This window comes from Aegilops tauschii, chromosome 3 (assembly GCF_002575655.3).
Source record: "Aegilops tauschii subsp. strangulata cultivar AL8/78 chromosome 3, Aet v6.0, whole genome shotgun sequence".
Classification (NCBI taxonomy): domain Eukaryota; kingdom Viridiplantae; phylum Streptophyta; class Magnoliopsida; order Poales; family Poaceae; genus Aegilops; species Aegilops tauschii.
Window position 1 is genome coordinate 581,725,378 of NC_053037.3, and position 19,597 is coordinate 581,744,974.

The 19,597-nt window shown below is 48.0% G+C and overlaps 1 protein-coding gene across 1 annotated transcript; it reads left to right on the top strand.

Annotated features, from left to right (window-relative positions):
* The first annotated feature begins 15,331 nt into the window (after positions 1–15,331).
* Positions 15,332–18,336, top strand: LOC141020733 (uncharacterized). Its single transcript, XM_073495673.1, has 5 exons — positions 15,332–16,190; positions 16,659–16,850; positions 17,094–17,681; positions 17,766–18,025; positions 18,280–18,336. The coding sequence occupies exons 1-5, from the start codon at positions 15,332–15,334 to the stop codon at positions 18,334–18,336; spliced, it is 1,956 nt and encodes a 651-aa protein (XP_073351774.1).
* Positions 18,337–19,597: the final 1,261 nt, after the last annotated feature.

Sequence of the window (19,597 nt, forward strand, 5' to 3'; positions counted from 1 at the left end):
ACTCCATTTGCGAAAAAGAAGGGCAAGAAGATTGTGAACAGATAGGTAGCTAAGATCGATTGTATTTAAATCGTCGGCTTCATTTCTCGATTGTATTTCATGGGCACTTTTTGAACTATCATGAATATTTTTAAATTTCATGGACACTCGATCTCGATCCCCCTCCATCTCGATCGCTATCCCACCTCGCCAGATCCGGTCCCCCTCGCCGCCGAGCACCCCCCGGTCCACCGGCCCCCCGCACCCCGCGCACCCTCCCCCGCTCCACCGGCATTACTGTTTGATGATAGTTTTTAAATAATTATTACTGTCTTATAAAAAAATATTACTGTTATGATTTAAACAAGTTTGAACATATTTAAACACAAATAAATATCAAACAACATTTTAAATGCATAAAAAAATTGTGGAGCCTGGGAATCGAACCCAGGACCTCCTAATGTGAGAACTGGCTGCTGACCAGTCGAGCTAGTAGAGGGAACTTGGTGTGGACCAGGTCAGGTGGAAGATAACCTGTTGGCTCGAGCAGAAATAAAAAAAAAATTACTAATGGCGCACCAGGGTGAGGTGCGCCATTAGTATGGATGTACTTATGGCGCACCGAGGGGTGGTGCGCCATTAGTATTGTGCCCTCGCCCTCGCCTATCCCCGGCCCAAACCTATCCCCTCTCTCTCCCTCGCCCTCGCCCTCGATCCCCTTCCCCTCTCCTCTCCCGACGCCGCTGCCCCGCCGCCTCGACGCCGCCCCGTCGTCCTCGTCTCCGCCCCGACGCCCCGACGCCGCTGCCCCTTCCCCTCTCCTCTCCCGACGCCGTTGCCCCGACCTCCTCCTCGCCCCTCGACGTCGCCCTCGATCCCCTTCCCCTCTCCTCTCCCGACGCCGCCGCCCCGTCGTCCTCGTCCTCGCCCTCCTCCTCGTCCGCGCCGCCGCCGCGCCGCTCCGACCTCCTCCTTGTCCCCTCCGGCCTCCTCCGCCTCCTCAGGTACTGCCCCCACCTCTCCATCCCCCTCCGGCCTCCTCCTTCCTCTTTGAATGCTTAATGTGGAACACAACTTACAGTAAGCAGGTACATGTTTTACAGGTATTCAGTCATACACAGATGTTTCATACAAATCCTGAAATCAAATTGTAATCTAAAGTCAATCCGCACAAATCGAAATTCAGAAGCAATTTCAGTACTTGTATGTTCTCGTCAGAGAGTAATAATTTTGGTTCATTTGATTCTCAAGCCATCCTAAGATGCCGATTGAGCGTGCAGATAGGTGCTTACTACAGTACAGCCTTATCTATTTTGTGGGTTGACTAGACGATCTATGTTTCCCAACTGTCAATACTTCTATCGTCTCTAAGCAATGCTAAATAGATAACATCAAGCTTGATAGAACAGGCACAAGTGCAAGAGATTTTTCTTTCAAACGTGGAACACAGCCGCCAGGTTGAATGCTTAATGTGGACTTACAGTAAGCAGGTAAACGTACGGTACGTACACTATATGCTATACGAGTAGTGGTATATTGCTATGTCAAATATTATCCAGGAGGAGCAACAAAGACACTAAATAGAATGTAAACATGATATTTCTACTAATTAGGGTGTGTCAAAAGAAAAAACCTTAGTAAAAATGGTTAGGATGCTCATGCTGGACTAAAACCATGGAATAAAAAAGGCAGCGGTAACAGTTTTTTTTTGGCGGTAACAGAGTTTTTTAGCAATGCATAGAACACCATAACTTTAAATTAAACACCGCCTACTTACATACAAGGGGAATCTTGAGTAATCCTACTCATATTGAACAGATAATAAGTTTCTTTTTTTAGAGCACATGTTTCTAACCAACATATTTGAACAGTATATGAGCAGTAAAAGTAAGAGTGAGCAAACTCACCTCATGAGTAGAAGCTGTCTATCTGATTCTGAAGCAATATAGTCATCATTGTCTTGGGAAGAATAGTAGTTAGTTCTGCTTGTACCATTGTCCTGATGTCTTGCCATTGCAGGATTGCTCTTCCCCTTTTCAACAGCCCTTTTTACAGTACCAATCTGGTGGTTGTCCAAAGATACCAATCCAAAATAAATAGACTTCACTTTGCCAATCGTAAAGATAAAAGCACACTAACATAAATGTCATTCCCATCTGTCTCCTCTTTACATGCTAAAGGATGTCATCATATTCAGCTGTAATAGTGCCATCCATGCATGCTCAAGAGTACCCCATTTTTGTTCTAAAAAGGGAGAGAGTACATGTGCCTCATTGGTAATCCTATGATATAGCTAGAAGAAAAACAATGAAGGAAATCTGTAGTATAACTTGTTCAGGAATAATCCTCAAGCCAGTCCAGTTATTAAAATAAAGGCAGAGGAAGTATGTAAATGAATGATGGAACACATAAAGAAATACCTGATTACGAGCAGAGCCAGTCCAGTTCCGTCGTCTGGAGAGTTCAACTTCATCGAGTCCATAATACGCTGGATCCCTTGATGCAACTGAAATTGACAGAAATGATGGAACACACAAAAAGCAACTATGGAACAAAACAACACAGCCAGGGTAGTCAGGTTAGCTTCAAAAATGTTACGGCACTTATTCTGGCAGTCACAGGAGCTGACGGAGTAGTCCAAACAACAGTGGCAAAAAAATTAGGTATAAAAACAGTAGCAAATAAAAAAAGAGTAGCAAATATAGCTAGGGAAATTTTGTTTAGGTATAAAAACAATAGCAAATAAAAAAAGCAGTAGCAAATTAAAAAACAGTAGCAAAAAATTAGGTATAAAAACAGTAGCAAATATAGCTAGGGAAATTTTGTTTAGGTATAAAAAACAGTAGCTACAATTTGTAAAAAGCATGAGCAACTGATCTGATTCATCTCATCCTCTCTCGATCTGCAGGATACAAGTGGAACAGGGCAGGGGCGTAGGTGCTTGCTACTCAGGCAGGGCGGCAGAGCCAAGCACACCCTCCTCTCCCAAGGTACCAACCCCTCTTCCTCTCCCCCTGTATATACTGCTGTCCAGTACATTTTTTGGGTCAATTTGCTGCTGTCCAGTACATCTTGTTAAAATTGCTGCTGACCAGTACATCTTTGCAATATATGGTGATGTGTACCATTCTTGATAGGATGTATCAATTGTAGTAGATGGTCAAGAAGATGTATCAATTCTTCACATGCCAATGTATTTTCCATGTTGTGATGGAGGCCTTTTTTGCCTTGTCCACCCGAGAGGCCCTTGAGTTTGCCGGAATGTCGATTAACTTCCGTTTCGGCAAATTCGGGTACTCCATATGTCCTATTTTCAGCAAAGGTCATGCTGAAATTTTCCGTGAATTTTAGCATGACTTTGCTAAAAATAGGACATATGGGGTACTTGTGACTAATGCATGGGCCGGGGTATCTTAGTAGTTAATTAAGTAGGATCAAGTGCCCCGGCGTACTTGTGACTAATGCATGGCTTTTAGGGTGCCTCGGTGTCGATAAAAACCGAAATGATGAAAGCTTAGGCTTTTAGGGTGCCTCGGCGTCGAAAAACCCTCAATGATAAAAGCTTAGCTTTTAGGATGCCTCGGTGTCGACAAACCCTAAATGATGAGACCATGATCTTGTTCCTTGACAATAACCAACTTTTTGACCAAACTTTGTTCCTATTTAGAGAGAAACATGGCCAACAACGATGAGGCCGGGGGTTCGGGCGTCGACAAGCCATTCTGGAAGCTGTCCCAGGAGATGGAGGAACAACCTCACTTGTATGAGGACGCCGCCTTCCCCACCGATCCTGAGACCACTGATGGTACCACCGAGGATGACCCTACTGATGCCACCACTGATGGTGCCGCCGAGGATGCCACCACTGATGGTGCCGCCGAGGATGCCACCACTGATGATGGCGGCGCACGCACAGATGGCAGCCAACCGAAGAGGCAACGGAAGGACCAGTGCCCGACCGTGCTCCGCACCCTTAAGGAGGAAGTTACTGAAGTGGACTCCGACGGGAATCCAACGGCGCCTGAACGAATAGTCAAGGGGTACTCGCTTCAGCTCGGGTGCATTCTCTGGAGCACCGTCTCGATCAACACCGTGAACCTGAGGCATCCTGACCGAGGGAATTTGCGCAACCTCCTCTTCACAAAGCTGCACGAACGATACAAGTTCCCCGCTGAATTTGAAAACACAAGCCTCAAAGGGAATAAAGTGAACAATGCTGCCCTCACGAAGATGAGCAAGGCCCTGTCTACTTGGAAAAGCAATGTGAAGAGAATGATCGAGAAAGGTGAGAGTTATGAGAAGATCAAGGAGAAAAATCCTTCGATCACCAAAGATGACTACAACGACTTCAAGATCAATTGCTCGAGCACCGCAAACTCCGAATCAAGTAAGTGGGGGAAAGAAATGCGGGAGCTGAACTTAGGGGAACACACACTCGGTCCCGGCGGTTACAGAGTGGCGGAGCCTATATGGGACAAGGAGGAGGCGGACCGTGCCGAGCAAGGCCTACCGCCACTCTTCGATAAATATGGTGACAAGCAGACCAGGAACTTTGTCAGGGCCCGGTACAAGAAGGACCCGAAAACAAAGGAGCTTACCACGGATCCGAAGACCAGGGCGCTTGAGCTTGTTCTATTAAGGAATACACCCCCGCGTAATTAGCTCCATATGGTTGCATTCTAATTAATGAAGCCAAATTTCTAAATGGTTCACATTCCTTCCGCAGGCGACTGAAAGCAGTAGCGCGGGGTCGACTAAGAGCAACCCTTGGGACACCACTCTAAATAGGGCGTTGAATGTAATGAAGAACAAGGATAAGCTCAGTAAGCCGACGTCAGCTGGTCGTGTGGCCGGCAAAGGCTTGTCGACAAAATGGTCGTCATACTATAACACTGCTGGGCGAAAGGAGAAAAAGACCAGCTCGGAAAGCCAGGCGCGCGAGGTTCAAGAACTCAGGGCACAGGTGGCGCGGATTCCGGAGATTGTCCAAGAGCAAGTGCAACAACAACTCGGAGCGACGATCACCGCCATTGTGCCTACCTTGATCCAGGGGATTAGTGCGTGGATTGCGGGCGGCCAACAGGGGCCGCCCCGATTCCAAGCTTCACGGCCAGCAACTCGCAGAACACGATGGCGGGGCCATTGGTGTCTCCGGCGGAGCCGGCATTGGTGTCTCCGACGCCGGCACGGGAGCTTAATGCACCCGGGTGTACGCCGGCCGGCACCTCTGCAGCAAGCGGCCCCTCCGTCAACTGCACGCCCGCCGTTGGCGGTGCCTCGACATTAGCCGAGCTCGACGCCATCATCACGGTAACTAATTAAGCCTCTCTCGGCCGAGGACTTCATCTCCTTGCCTTTGACTGGGCATCCCTAACGCCCTACATGTTTTCGCAGGGCGCCGCCGACGTTCCGTGCACTCTCCTGCACTTCGTGAACAACGAGTTGGTCGATGTCGCCAAGGGCAAAATCGTTCAACCAGGCAACCCCTTGTTCCACGGTACCCAGATGCCACCCAACTTGTTTAGGGTTCAACTGGTTCGGGTGCTGCCAGGCTGCGACGAGGTGTTACCTCCGATTCGACCCATCGGGGCCGACGATGATGACGTGATGAACCTCAGCGCCTGCCTAAGCTGGCCTCTGCTTTGGCCGAAGAGCCAGATTCGTTTGGGGGCGGGGGACACCACCCCAAAGACAACACCGCCAGTCGTGCCGGCGCCAAGTCGGCCCCATGGCAAGACCGCCGCAACGGTGCCGAACATCCCTATGCCACTGGATCCAAACATGCATATGGCACAGGATCAGAACAACGACGACGACGATACATTTGCCAACGTCGATCAGTACTTTGCCGATCATGGGGACGGTGGCGACTTCATGGGGCCTCCTTCTCAAGAACCCAACCCAACAAAAGACGTGTGCGATCTAGCTGGTACCGCGGAGAAGCCAAGTTGCAACAGGCGTCATCTGCAGTTCAGCTCTCAGGAGACACCTCCAGCTGCCGACTTCACCGAGCCTCAGATAGGCAAGGTGCAAAATATGATCAGCCCCAACACACTCAAGAAGGCGGTCTGTGAGCAGAACTCGGTCCCATTACAGGAGATCAAGAAGAAGGCACGCAAAAGAAAGACTAACAAGGGTGCGGGCCAGCCGGCACCGAGTACGATCCGTGCTCAGGACGGGCCACCTTCAACTGCGGATATCTCGAGGAGGGTGCATGTGGCGGGTAGGCCGATGCTACCGAGAAATATGCTCGATGCTGCAACCGGTGCTATGCGGAGTCTGCATGACAGTGTTCTTTCTTTGGAAAAGCGGCGTCTCCGAGAGAAGGATGTGGCATACCCGGTTTTCGCGGCCAAGGTGCCAGAGGGCAAGGGCTTTGTGGATAACTCCATCGGGGGTACGATCGTCCTGCGGTTTGATGACATCCACGCTATGTTGAACCTTCATCCGCTGCACTACACCTTCGTTCGTCTATTTTCGCTGAGTATGGAGATGCGGATCATTCGCGACAAGACCCCGGACATCGTGATAGTCGACCCCTTCTACATGCGTGCCAAGATCTTGGGCAGCGCTGGGGACCGGCAAGTCGCGAGTTCTTACCTCGAAGGCGTCATTCTGGCAAACCAAGATAAGGACAACTTCCTCGTGCCTTACTTTCCCGAGTAAGTCCTCCCCTCAACCGCCCCGTAACATATGAATTCTTAGATTTCGATCGTTTTTCTTTTAACATTCCGTGTTTTCTGCAGTGACACACATTGCACGCTCATCCTCCTAAGCCCCAAATATTCCATGGCCACGTATTTCGACCCGAACCGTCAGTCGAAAATAGACTACACAAATGTCAAGAAGGTTCTTGATGATGTTCTCCCCGGCTACGTCAAATCTGGAGGCACCTTCACCAGGCCTATTCGTAAGTACGGCAAGCACGTGTTCTCCCACAATACTACGTTCTGCCGCGTCAAGCAGCCGCCTGGCGGTCAGAAGGGTGCCTACTACGCCATCCATCACATGCGGGCGATCGTACGGGACCATCATCAACTACTGCTACCGAGTAGACTCAAAGATTGGGCCGCGAGCGTGTCGGCAATCCAGGACGCGGACATCAGACAAGAATTCTTTCGCATCCAGTCGGAGTTTGCGGAAATCATCCATCAAGATGTCCTTCGTACCTCGGGGCAGTTCTACCTCAGAAATCAACCGTCCAACAGTGACATCGACACAATCCTACAAATGCAGGCCGACAACGCCCGTTGTTTCATGACTCCCACGATAGACGGCGGCTTCATCCACGCTCCGGTCCCTTGAGTCGAGTCGAAAGCAGTGATGCTGTGTCTAGTTCTGAAACATCGATTGGCTCATGTTGTAATTAAACTTTAATGAACTTGTAGTATGTCTCTTTGGTTTCGAGAGTCCTTCAACTTAGATGTAATCGATGCTATTAATGTCTTGCTTTTCTCTTTCGATCGTTCTGTTGCATACTTATATATTGCTTATGTATTGTCTGTGAATTGGTACTAACGTTTCGTTTGGCTACTGCATAGCGATGCCGTGGTATGTCGTGTACAAGGGTAAGGTTCCCGGAGTCTACGACGACTGGGAGGAGTGTCGGAGAAAGGTTCACCGATTCAGCGGTAACAGTTACAAAGGGTACACCACTAGGGCCGAGGCCGAATCTAGATACGCCCGCTATCTAGCGGGAGAGGGGAGGGAGCGTTGGAGGAACCGGATGAAGACGAGTTTCATCGTGATGATGCTCATCGTGATGACCGCAGCTCTCTTCTATGTGATGGTAGTTTAGATGATCGATATCGACTTGTAATGTGAAGACAAACTCGCGGTCTCGAGACTTGTAATATAATGTTCTATCTTTGTTCGGTCTTTTCAATTCGGAGACTAATATGATGAATTGTATTCGGAGACTAAAATGATGAATTGTATTCAGAGACTAATCTTCTATTGTATTCGATGAATCTGTTGTTGATGTGTGCTGTCTATATTTTGTCCAATTATACATTTTCTAACCTGTGCAAAAAACAGAAAATAAAAAAATAAAAAAAACCTAATATTCATACTAATGGCGCATCACATCATAGTGCGCCATTAGTATGCCAGAGGATACTAATGGCGCATCACTAAACAGTGCGCCATTAGTATGCCGAAGTTACTAATGGCGCATCCAGTTGTTGTGCGCCATTAGTATGCCAAAGCACCTGGGTATAGATGGCCCCCTGGGAGGCATACTAATGGCGCACTGTTGTATATACTAATGGCGCATCTGGGGTGCGCCATTAGTATACCAGATACTAATGGCGCACCAGTGGTGCGCCATTAGTAAAATATACTAATGGCGTGCTACTAATGGCGCACCACTAATGCGCCATCAATAGCCAAATTAGGTGCGCCATTAGTAGGCCTTTTCCTAGTAGTGATATCTCCAAGATTCGTGCTACTGACACTGCCTTTTGGGCCCATACGGGGTAATTAGCAGCAAGCAATAGATGTCCTCCACAGCTCAATACATAGTTTGAACTGCGAGCATACCTGGCAGTGAACTATATTTTCCTTGTGATAGATGGCAGCCGATTGCTTGCATAGCCTAATAAGAATACATCTTTTAGGTAAGTTATCTTGTGTGGGGATGGAAATCAGGTGCCATAGTTTCTTGAATACAGTGAGCAGCAAGTAATCCCTCATGGTCAAATCAATAAGCAGAAACTGCAGTTAAAAAAACACCAGTGAGAAAGGCACCACAAATACCAGCCCTACTTAGTCCATTATCATCTATACATAGGTGATCCTAATTGCCACAGGAATAGTGCCAGTATAGTATTCATTCCTTAAAATGGTTACATCCCAAGTGAAATGATAATTCCAAATGACGCAACAAGAACCTGGAATCATAACAGGATATTCCAAATGATGCAATGGATTTATGAAGAATGAAATGTGGCAGAACATTTCTGAAAAGGTGACTATAATGTAATCACTTAATATAACAAAGGTAGTGCTCCAAGCTCTTCTGAAATTGGGTGCAACTTGCTAGTCAACAAGTGGATAAACGGCCTCATTTCAGCGATGATTACAGCCAATAGACATCGTTAATTCTTCAGTTTGATAAACAGAGACACGTGGCAGCTAGATTGCTAACTATTGAGTACTGAGAAGAACATGCCCTTGGGCTAAACACAAGACGAAATTCAAAGTTTGCAAGTCTAACAAGGAATGCTGCTTCACGAAACAGTGAAGACCACAATCTCATCCTGCCATACATATATTCCATCTAAGTCCCACAATTGGTCTCGTAAATGACATGCCAAACTGTTCAGCTAAACTAATGCTGCTGTTGATTAGTGCCACTGCATCAGCATGCAAAGCAACAGCATCATCACCGCCCGAACCGCTTTTATCATAAGATAAGAGACTAACTGTCAAGATTCTCTTCACCGGCAGCAGCTGACAAATTTCTTTCATGACAAGCTGGCTAACCTTCATGATTCAGAAATAGAAAAACACAAGTATGAATCTGGATGTAGAACTTGCATCCCGAATCAACAATATAAACTGTAACCACACACAATCTGGACCTCAGTCTGTCCATGATAGATCTTTCTTCTGCTCATTAGTACAAGTTTCATTGCTGGAGCATGAAGCATTGATTCCTTAAAATAATTAGCAGCTAAAGTGAAATTATAAATATAATTCCAAATTGATGCAACGACAAAGGCAAAACTATAATATGTCTCAATACCTAACCAGAACTATAATCAAGCTTTTAAATCTAAGCCGATACGACCGATATATAGGCTGATATATCACTTTTAGGGCTCCACCGATATCAACATAACATATCATTTTGCAAATATCATTTTCCAACATATCATCCGATATGGACCGAAATATCGACCGATATGGCCGATATCTAGCCCGATATGTCCAGCGATATAGAACGATACGTACATGGCAACAATTATTTATTGGATAGTAGTGAAATAAGATTGTGCATTTACAACTTCATTATATATTATCGAAGTCATTCACAATGTTTCATACAAATGCATATATATCGTACTGTTTTTAATCATAGAGTAAGGATTTTGTGAATCTTTCCTTAATAGTTTCTTAATAAACAAATCAATAAACTGGGAATCTAAAAGTGCTATGTTAAAGCATTGAAATCATACATTTTCTTTTACTAAAAAATGTTTTGAACAAGAATAATGAAAAAAACTAGAGACCGATATATCTACATATCGTCCGATATATCACCCGATATCCGACATCCGATATGTCAAAGCCAAACCGATACGGACCCGATATCCGATATTTTGAAGCTTGACTATAATGCAATCTTTCAATTTAACTAGTGCCCCGAACTCTTGTAAAAATTCAGGTGCAACTTGCTAGTCGACAAGGAGGATAATCTGCCTCATTCATCATCAGCTAAAACAAAACACGGAAAGATAAAAGACATGTATATTTGCAAAATTTTAGTGTTACAAGAGGACTACCCGGTAATCTCTAAATAAGGAAACCTTATAAAAGGGCATGTCAGTTCTTCAATTCAATAAACAGATACAAGAGGCAGCTAGATTGCTAACTATTGAGTGCTATAAAGACCGCCATATATATAATATAGAGAAAATAAGCATAGTCCATTCTCCAGTTCAAGAAAACAGAAACACGGGTCAGATCATCAACACTCACAGCAGATACTTCAGCCCAAAGGAATATTCCACAAAATAGAGCACAACCATGAAATAATTCTAGTTTCTTCATCATAATTTTTAATACATCAACAAAGAAGGTAGCGGGTTCATAGTGGATCGGATTAATAGATACTGCAGCTCAAGTGGATATAGAGTGCTAGGCCCATAAGAAGCACCACCATGCTCAACAACCCTTGGATGAAAGTCTAAGTGTTGACAACATAATCTTCTGGTCAGATTAAAGGTGGAGCCCGACGACAGTGCGTGACCTGCAGTGTTTGGCACAAACACTACTGAAATTTTCACGTACGCCGGGTGTAATGCTCTTCGCCGAGTGCTAAAACACGGACACTCGACAAATCAAGCTTTGCCGAGTGTCACTCTCGGCAAACCCACCTTCACGGCAAACTGCCATCTTTGCCGTCACTGCCTCACGGCAAAGAGGCACCGCACGGCAAACCCTGCAGACGACGAGAGCCGCTCACGGCAAAGAGGAGCCACGTGGCATGCCCGTCCGCAACAGACGGCTCTGTCACTTACTGCGTACTTTGCCGGGTGTCACTCTCAGCAAAGCATATGCAACATCCTATTTTTTTTGTGTGTGTTCTTTCTAACTGACATGTGGTCCGACTGGTCACATTTATCAGTAACAGTTTTAAATAATTTGCTAATTTTTTTTAAAATGACGATATCTTTGCCGAGAGCGGCTCTCGGCAATCCTTCCCACCAGTACGACAGCGTGGCCCACATGGGGGCTGACAGTTTACATAGCTTTGCCGAGAGCTATTCTCGGCAATGCTCGCCTTCTTTTCCGAGAGCTGCTCTCGGAAAAGTTGTGGCACAACAGTAGTGTCCCAGACGACCATGTTTCCGAGAGGAGCTCTCGGTAGTATATCGTTTTCCGAGTGTTGCTCTCGGAAATCTTTCCCATTGATTCTGCTGTCAAGCTATTTGTTTTCTGATCCCTGCAGATAAAAACAACTACAGTGCAATTTGATCATATATAGGCATAATTTGATCTAGTCCACACATATATAGGCATAATTTGATCTAGTCCACACATATATAGGCATAATTAGGGATTGTCCACATATTGTCACACACAAGTCGAATGTATTATCCTAGTAGACGTCACACACAAGTCGCAAATTCATACATATTGTCACTACTTGCAAAACACGTGCACATCACAATAGAAGTACACTTGTTCATATATAGATCATCTTGAGGAGGAGAGGCCATGGGGTTTACATTCCGGAGGAGGGGCATCACTTGCACTGCTTCGAGATTGCATAAGAACCTATAAAAGTAGAGTCACGTGAGGGTGGTTCGTCCCTATGTAATGAATCTTCTACTCTAGTTTGGATAATGTTCTACCTGTAGTTGATCCTCAAGCAGCTTCAACCTCTTGTTCGTGTCTTCCCGTTCCTTTTCTCTGGACTCCTGCTCAGCCTGCCGCCTTTGCTCCTCTTCAATAGTCCGCTGCGCCATTAAATCCTGTAACATGGCATTAGGCTCATATAGGTTGGAACGATGCTATTTCGAGGCATGGACATAAATGAAAGGTTAGGATGCTAACCTTGAGACGCGCTATCTCACGTGATGTCGCGGTTGGGCGACTCCGTATGGATGGAGTTGAGCTGGTGCTCGACGCGCGTATCTCGTGCAGCTTGCGATGCGAGGAGGTGGCGATCGCCCCGTTGCAAAGGAGGTGGCAGCTACTTGATCGCCATCCGACTCACGCCGGACAACTACTTGTTCTGGCGCGCCAAGGTCCTACCGCTGCTACGCAGCCGGTCTCTCCTCGGGTTTGTTGATGGTTCGCTATCGTGTCCTCCGCAGATCATCCCTACCGTCCACGGCCCGGCCATCAACCCGGAACACCGTATGTGGGTGCAGCAGGACCAGGCGATCCTCTCTGCCATCCAGGGTTCCCTCGGCGACGGGGTCGCTGGCCTTTGTCTCTTCGCCGCCACCTCCATGGACGCCTGGACGACCCTGGAGCACGCCTTTGCCTAGGTCTCTACCTCCCGCTCGATGACCCTTCACAGCGAACTCGGCGACATCAAGAAGGTGGACTCCTCCGCTACGACCTACTTCAATAAGATGAAGGTGCTGGCGGACACGCTCACCTCTATTGGTCGGCCGCTTAGTGACGAGGAGTTCGCCGGCTTCATCATCAAAGGCCTCGACGCCGACTACGACAATCTCGCCGAGGCCGTCCACAACGCCAAGCCAGCGATGCCTCCTCACGAGCTCTACTCACGCCTCCTCTTCCTCGAGCAACGCGTCGAGGCTCGTCGCTCCTCCGCCATCATCACCGCCCAGCCGGCGGCCTTCTGGGCCTCTCGTGGCCAGCGCCCACCTGCCCCGTCACCTGGCAAGGCAGCCCCGCCCCTGCATCGACCCTGGGTGGGGGCCCTAACACTAGGATGGTGTGCCAGCTATGTGGTCGTGAACGCCATGTCGCCTCCAAGTGTCACCGCCGCTTTCAGAGGAGCTTCCTTGGCATCGGCAATGACGGCAAGGGCAACGAGCGCCAGTTTGCCATGGCAAAGTTTGTTCCTCCCGCCGCCGCCCCGGCTGCCCACATCACTGCTGCCCCGTCTGCCCACATTGCCGCCAAGGGCAAGGACCCGCGCGTCGAGCAGGGATACACACCTTCCTACCCTGTTGATCCAGCCTGGTACATGGACCCGGCGCCACGGATCACATGACAAACGAGCTCAACAAACTCTCCACCTACCAGCCCTACTACGGGCACGATCAGGTATACACCGCCAATGGTGTAGGTATGCCCATCTCTCATATTGGCCAAGCATCTCTTTTAACTAGTCATCCCTCTAGGCAGCTCCATCTTCGTAATGTTTTACGGGTACCCTCGGTAACTCATAATCTTTTATCTGTCCCTAAGCTCACCCTTGATAATCATGTCCTATGTGAATTTCACCCTTTTAATCTTTTTGTTAAGGATCGAGCAACCCGGGACGTTCTGCTTAGTGGCCGGTTGAGCCAAGGCTTGTACCGTTTGGAGGATCCATCCGCCCCGTGCGTCTTCAGCGGTGTTCGTGTGTCGCCTTCCCGGTGGCACTCTCGCTTTGGTCACCCTGCCACACCCATCGTTCGCCACATAATCCACCGTCATGAGCTGCCATTAGTGTCTAGCAATAAAGAGATGTCCGTGTGTGATGCCTGTCAGCAAGGCAAGAGTCATCAGCTACCTTTTGTTTCATCTACTAGAGAAGTAAAGAACCCTCTTGAAATTGTGTTTTCTGATGTGTGGGGTCCGGCACAAACATCTGTTAGTGGTCACAACTATTATGTCAGTTTTGTTGATGCCTATAGTCGCTTCACTTGGCTTTATCTTCTTAAGCGCAAATCTGATGTGTTTGATATATTCATACAGTTTCAACTGCATGTTGAATGTCTACTCAAGCATAAAATTATCCATGTTCAATCAGATTGGGGGGGGGGGCGAATATCGCAACCTCAAAACCTTCTTTAATAAGCTTGGGATCTCTCATCGTTTACCATGCCCGCATACACATCAGCAGAATGGCACTGTTGAGCGCAAACATCGCCATATAGTTGAGACCGGCCTCACACTTCTTGCTCATGGTTCTGTACCCTTTCGTTTTTGGAGTGATGCTTTTGCTACCGCGTGTTTTCTCATTAACAGATTACCTACGCGTGTTCTTAATATGAAAACTCCGATTGAGCTTCTCTTAGGTGAAACTCTTGACTATACTTTTTTTAAGGTGTTCGGGTGTGCCTGCTGGCCTCATCTTCGTCCTTATAATGATCGCAAACTTGAGTTTCGCTCCAAAAAGTGTGTTTTCTTAGGGTATAGTTCTCTCCATAAAGGCTACAAGTGTCTCCATGTCCCAACCAATCGAGTCTACATATCTCGGGATGTTGTTTTTGATGAGACCGTCTTCCCGTTTTCTGCCATGCCTCAGTCATCCACCACAACACCTTCTATGCATTCATCTCCTCTTATGCCTGGCCAATTTGAAAATGTTGCATATTCGCCTGTGTTGTTACCTAATCATGGTGCAGGAATTGGACGTGGAGCTCGCCTGGAACTCCTCCCTGACGGACCCGCTACGTCGCCTGTGGTGCACGTCGATCGGCCGGTGCATGCACCGCCTCCCGCCCTCGACCCCGCACCGGGCGCCCCGTCTCCAACCGCGCCTGGGCCGGAGCCCATGCTGGCTACTGCGACCGGGCCAGAGCCTGCGACGGCCTCCTCTGAGCAGTCTCCATAGCCACCTCCTCACCCGGACTCCCCTCCATCGTCGCCCTCGCCATCCACGCGGGCGTCCTTGGTGCCTACATCGCCCGGGTCTGCAGCGGCTCACACGCCGCTGGGGCCTACGTCGCCTGGCCTGCTGTCGCCTGGTCCGCCGTCGCCCGGCCCGACGTCACACGGACCTTCTTCGCCGGAGTCCCCTGGACCAGCCTCACCTGCTCCGGACATCCCGCCGGCCCCGGTGTTTGCTCCCCCGCGGCATCCACACACTCACAGCCGCAGTGGCATTGTTTGTCCCAAGGAGCGCATCGATGGCACGGTCACCTATCTTGCTGCTTGCCTGGCTCATGCTGTGGATGATCCAACCGCCGAACCACACAGTTATGAAGCCGCTATGAGTATTCCACACTGGAGGGCTGCTATGGAACAAGAATACCATGCTCTTATGAAGAATAAGACCTGGACACTTGTTCCCCCTCCGTGTCGCATCAACATCATTGATTCGAAGTGGGTGTTCAAGGTGAAGAAACATGCAGATGGTTCCATTGAGCGCTACAAAGCGCGTCTCGTGGCTAAGGGCTTTAAACAGCGGCAGGGCCTGGATTATGAGGATACATTCAGCCCAGTTGTCAAGCCTACCACTATTCGACTTCTTCTGTCTCTGGCAGTTTCTCGCGGATGGTCTCTCCGCCAGCTTGATGTGCAGGACGCTTTTCTTCATGGATTGCTTGAAGAAGAGGTTTACATGCGGCAGCGACCTGGATTTGTTGATCACACTCAGCCTCATCATCTCTGTCATCTGACAAAGGCCATATATGGACTGAAGCAGGCTCCTCGTGCCTGGCATGCTCGCCTGGCTTCAGCTCTACGTACTCATGGGTTCATTCTTTCGACGGCTGATACTTCACTGTTCTTGTTTCAGCGACCGAGTGTGACCATGTACCTCCTTGTGTATGTGGATGATATTGTCCTGGTGAGCTCATCTCCGACAGCTGCTGATGCTCTTGTGACTGCACTTGGTCGTGATTTTGCAGTTAAGGATTTGGGACAGCTTCATTTCTTCCTGGGTATTGAGGTCGCTCATCAGTCTCGTGGCAGTTTGGCTCTCACCCCGAAGAAGTACTCTCTTGATCTCTTGCGCCATGCTGGTATGCTCAAGTGCAAGCCATCGCCTACGCCCATATCCTCCACTGACACCCTTTCTGCTGCTGATGGTGCTCTTCTCTCTCCTGAGGATGCTACTGAGTACAGGAGCATTGTTGGTGGCCCGCAGTATCTGACGATCACGCGTCCTGATCTCTCATTTGCGGTTAACAGGGTGTGCCAGTATCTTCATGCTCCCACTGATGTACACTGGTCTGCTGTGAAGCGCATACTGCGTTATGTGCGTCTCACTGTCTCCTTTGGTCTTCACCTGCGCCCCAGTTCCTCCGGAGTTCTTTCTGCATTCTTTAATGCTGATTGGGCTGGGTGTCCAGATGACAGGCGATCCACGGGGGGACATGCTGTGTTCTTGGGTCCTAATCTGATCGCCTGGAGTGCACGCAAGCAAGCCACTGTTTCCCGCAGCAGCACAGAAGCTGAGTACAAGTCGGTTGGCAATGCAACTGCTGAACTTATATGGATTGACTCCCTACTTCAAGAGCTAGGAGTTGCTCAGCCACATCCTTCGGTCCTTTGGTGTGACAACATCGGTGCTACGTTTCTGTCTTCAAACCCAGTGTTCCATGCACGGACTAAACACATTGAGATTGACTATCATTTTGTGAGGGAACGTGTTGCACAGAAGCTACTACAAGTCAGGTTTATCTCTTCAAAAGATCAACTTGCGGACATCTTCACCAAGCCTCTACCTTCTCCCATGTTTGAGGTCCGTAGGCGCAATCTCAACCTCCTAGATACTTCAGGAGTGAGTTGACATTGAGGGAGGGTGTTAGACTTCGTATTGTAGCCCTACTGTGTAAACCATACCTTACTGGTATTGGACTTGTATGTCATCATTATATATATGTGATAGGCCACCCCTTTGAGGGTTGAGCCAGTTCCCCCAAAACCTACGTTTTACACACACAAGCAGAGCAGGATGAGCTCCCAGCCGGCGACCACGACGGCGGCCGCATGAGCAGCAGTGACGCATCTCCTCCCTGGCCTCCCAGATGAGGTCGTGATCTGGAAGATCCTGGTCCGCCTGCCCCCCAAAGCCATCCTCCGCTGCCGCGCCGTCCGCCGCGCCTGGCGCCTCGCCACATCCACCTGCGACTTCCTCCTCGCCCACCACGCCCGCCAGCCCACCACCCCCCTCGTCTACGGCTACAACTGCGCCAGCGACGTCGTCGAGTCCCTAGACATCATTCCGTTGGACAACGTGGCAGGGTCGACCAGCTCCAGTACAGCGCGCGACTTGGCATTCACAGCGTTTATGGCCACGGCCTCCTGCGATGGACTCCTCCTCCTCTCCCTCTACAGCACGCACTTCTCCATCTACAACCCGTCAACTCATCAGTATGCTCCCCTCCAGCAGCTTCATGGCTTTTTGCCCTTGGGGATGTATCGGCACGACCCTACCGGCGAGTATCGACTGCTGCTGCGCTCGTTCAGAAGGTCGACGTGTGATGGACCGCTGCCAGACGCTCAACATGGCGCCTATGTCTTCTCGTTAGGCTCCGGCCAGCAGCCAAGGTGCATCGGGTGCTCTGATGCGGAGGATTTGATATACCTTTCATCTGGATCTGTCCTGCTTCATGGTAGCCTGCATTAGTACGTAAACAATTACATAACGGTATTTGACACCATTGTTGAGTCGTTCCGGTTGATGCGATGTCCGACAGTTATTGGCTGCGGTGACCTGTTTGAGATGGGTAGCATGCTTGGCATGTTTGGTCTTAATTATGAAGGGACAAGCGTTGAAATATGGGTGATGCAGGACTACGAAGCTGAGATCTGGGCCTTCAAGTATCGGGTCGAATTGCCGGTGACGGACATCAGCTTGCAATGTGGAAAGTTTGACCATCGTTGGGAGGTGATTGTCACGTCGTCTTGGGACGGTGATGTGCTTGTGCTGGTCCATTTTGATGGTTGGCTACTTCAGGTTGGCATGGAAGGCCAGTTGGTTGCCAGTTTCCATCGCAAAGGCCTCCGTCCTACTCGACTTCGACTCAAAGAAAGTCTAGTTTCACATGCCTTCTGTCCGACACTAGAGGGTTATGTTGTCAACGACTCACCTTTCATCAGATGATAATGTGGTGAGCACACATATCCTTTCATCTGAGGCTTGTTGAGTGTGGTGGTGCTTCTTACATCCTAACTATCTGTATTCACATTAGCTGCTGTATTTGGGGCCAGTTTGCTTCAGCTGCAGATTCTGCAGGAGTGGATTTAGCTGAACTGGACGCACTATGAGCCTGCTGCTTGCTAGCTTCTTTGTTGAAGGATAAAAACTTATGATCAAGAAGCTCTGACTCTTACATGGATGAGTTATATTTCTTTGAATATCCTGATGTGTCTGCCATCAATGTTGAAGCCAAAATTACAAGTCATTTGGGTAAGTAGTTAAAGGTTTCCTGTTTCTGTGTTTTGTTTTAGCTGAAGAAGAAATGAGGCAGATTACCCTCCTTGTTGACTAGCAAGTGGCACCTTAGTTTGAACCAGAACTCTGAGCCCTAGACCACTAGTTAACCTGAAAGATTGCATTATAATTATGGTTAAGTATTGATATTATAAATCTACCTTTGCTTTGCATCATTTGGAATTGTATTTATTATTCATGTTAGCTGCTGACCATTTCAAGGAATTAAACACTTCTTGTGATGTCCAATCTTAACAGAAGCTTGTGAAATGATACTTGCACTGATAAGAAGAAGTATTTATCATTGCTCAGCTCAGGTTCCAAATTCCCCTTCAGATTCTGTAACTGCAATGTTCATTTTTATTTATTTTTTGTAAATGGAGCAAGACCATCTTGAGTACCATTAGCCGAAATCAGATTTGCCTCAACAGAACATCACCAGGAACTGTGTCTCAACCAGATTGTCTCAACTTCACTCCAATCATATGCTCTGGATGTACTATTTGACATTGGTGATTGCTCAGCTACCCACATCAGTTTTCTGTACCATGCACATTTGCATCTGTGTATCTGAGTTTTTTTTGTGTGTGTGTGTGACATGTTACAGGTTACACTGTCCCTGGAATATACAAGTTTAACACCCATATTGTTAATGGGGTCTGAAACCGGTGAAAAGTATCTTGGATCTCAAACTGTATTCTCAGCAGGGCTCCTTCTATGTTCGTTTAGCTGACGATGAAATGAAGCAGATAATCCTCCTTGTTTAGCAAGTTGCACCCGATTTTGTTAAAGAGTTCAGAACACTAGTTAAACTGAAAGAAATATTGCATTATAACTCTGGCTAAGTATTGAAACATAATACAATTCTGCTTATGTGTTGCATCTTTTGGAACTATATTTATCATTACCATTTCAGGGAATCCGCACTTCATGTGATGTTCGATCTCAACTTCGGCTTGAGAAAATGTACTGATAAGCAAATTATCATGGTCCAACTCATGTTGAAGATTGTGCACCCCGGTTGAAAGCAGATTGCCTCAAGCAGGAAATCACTAGGAATGGGCTTCTGGATGTAGTATGCGCCATTGGTAATTG

Excerpts from the sequence above, each read along its gene's own strand:
- LOC141020733 (XM_073495673.1), top strand. The coding sequence starts at position 15,332 with ATGAGTATTCCACACTGGAGGGCTGCTATGGAACAAGAATACCATGCT. Across the intron at positions 16,851-17,093 it reads CCTAGATACTTCAGGAGTGA|ATGAGGTCGTGATCTGGAAG; the intron begins GTTGACATTGAG and ends CTGGCCTCCCAG. Across the intron at positions 18,026-18,279 it reads TTGATGGTTGGCTACTTCAG|TTTGCTTCAGCTGCAGATTC; the intron begins GTTGGCATGGAA and ends ATTTGGGGCCAG.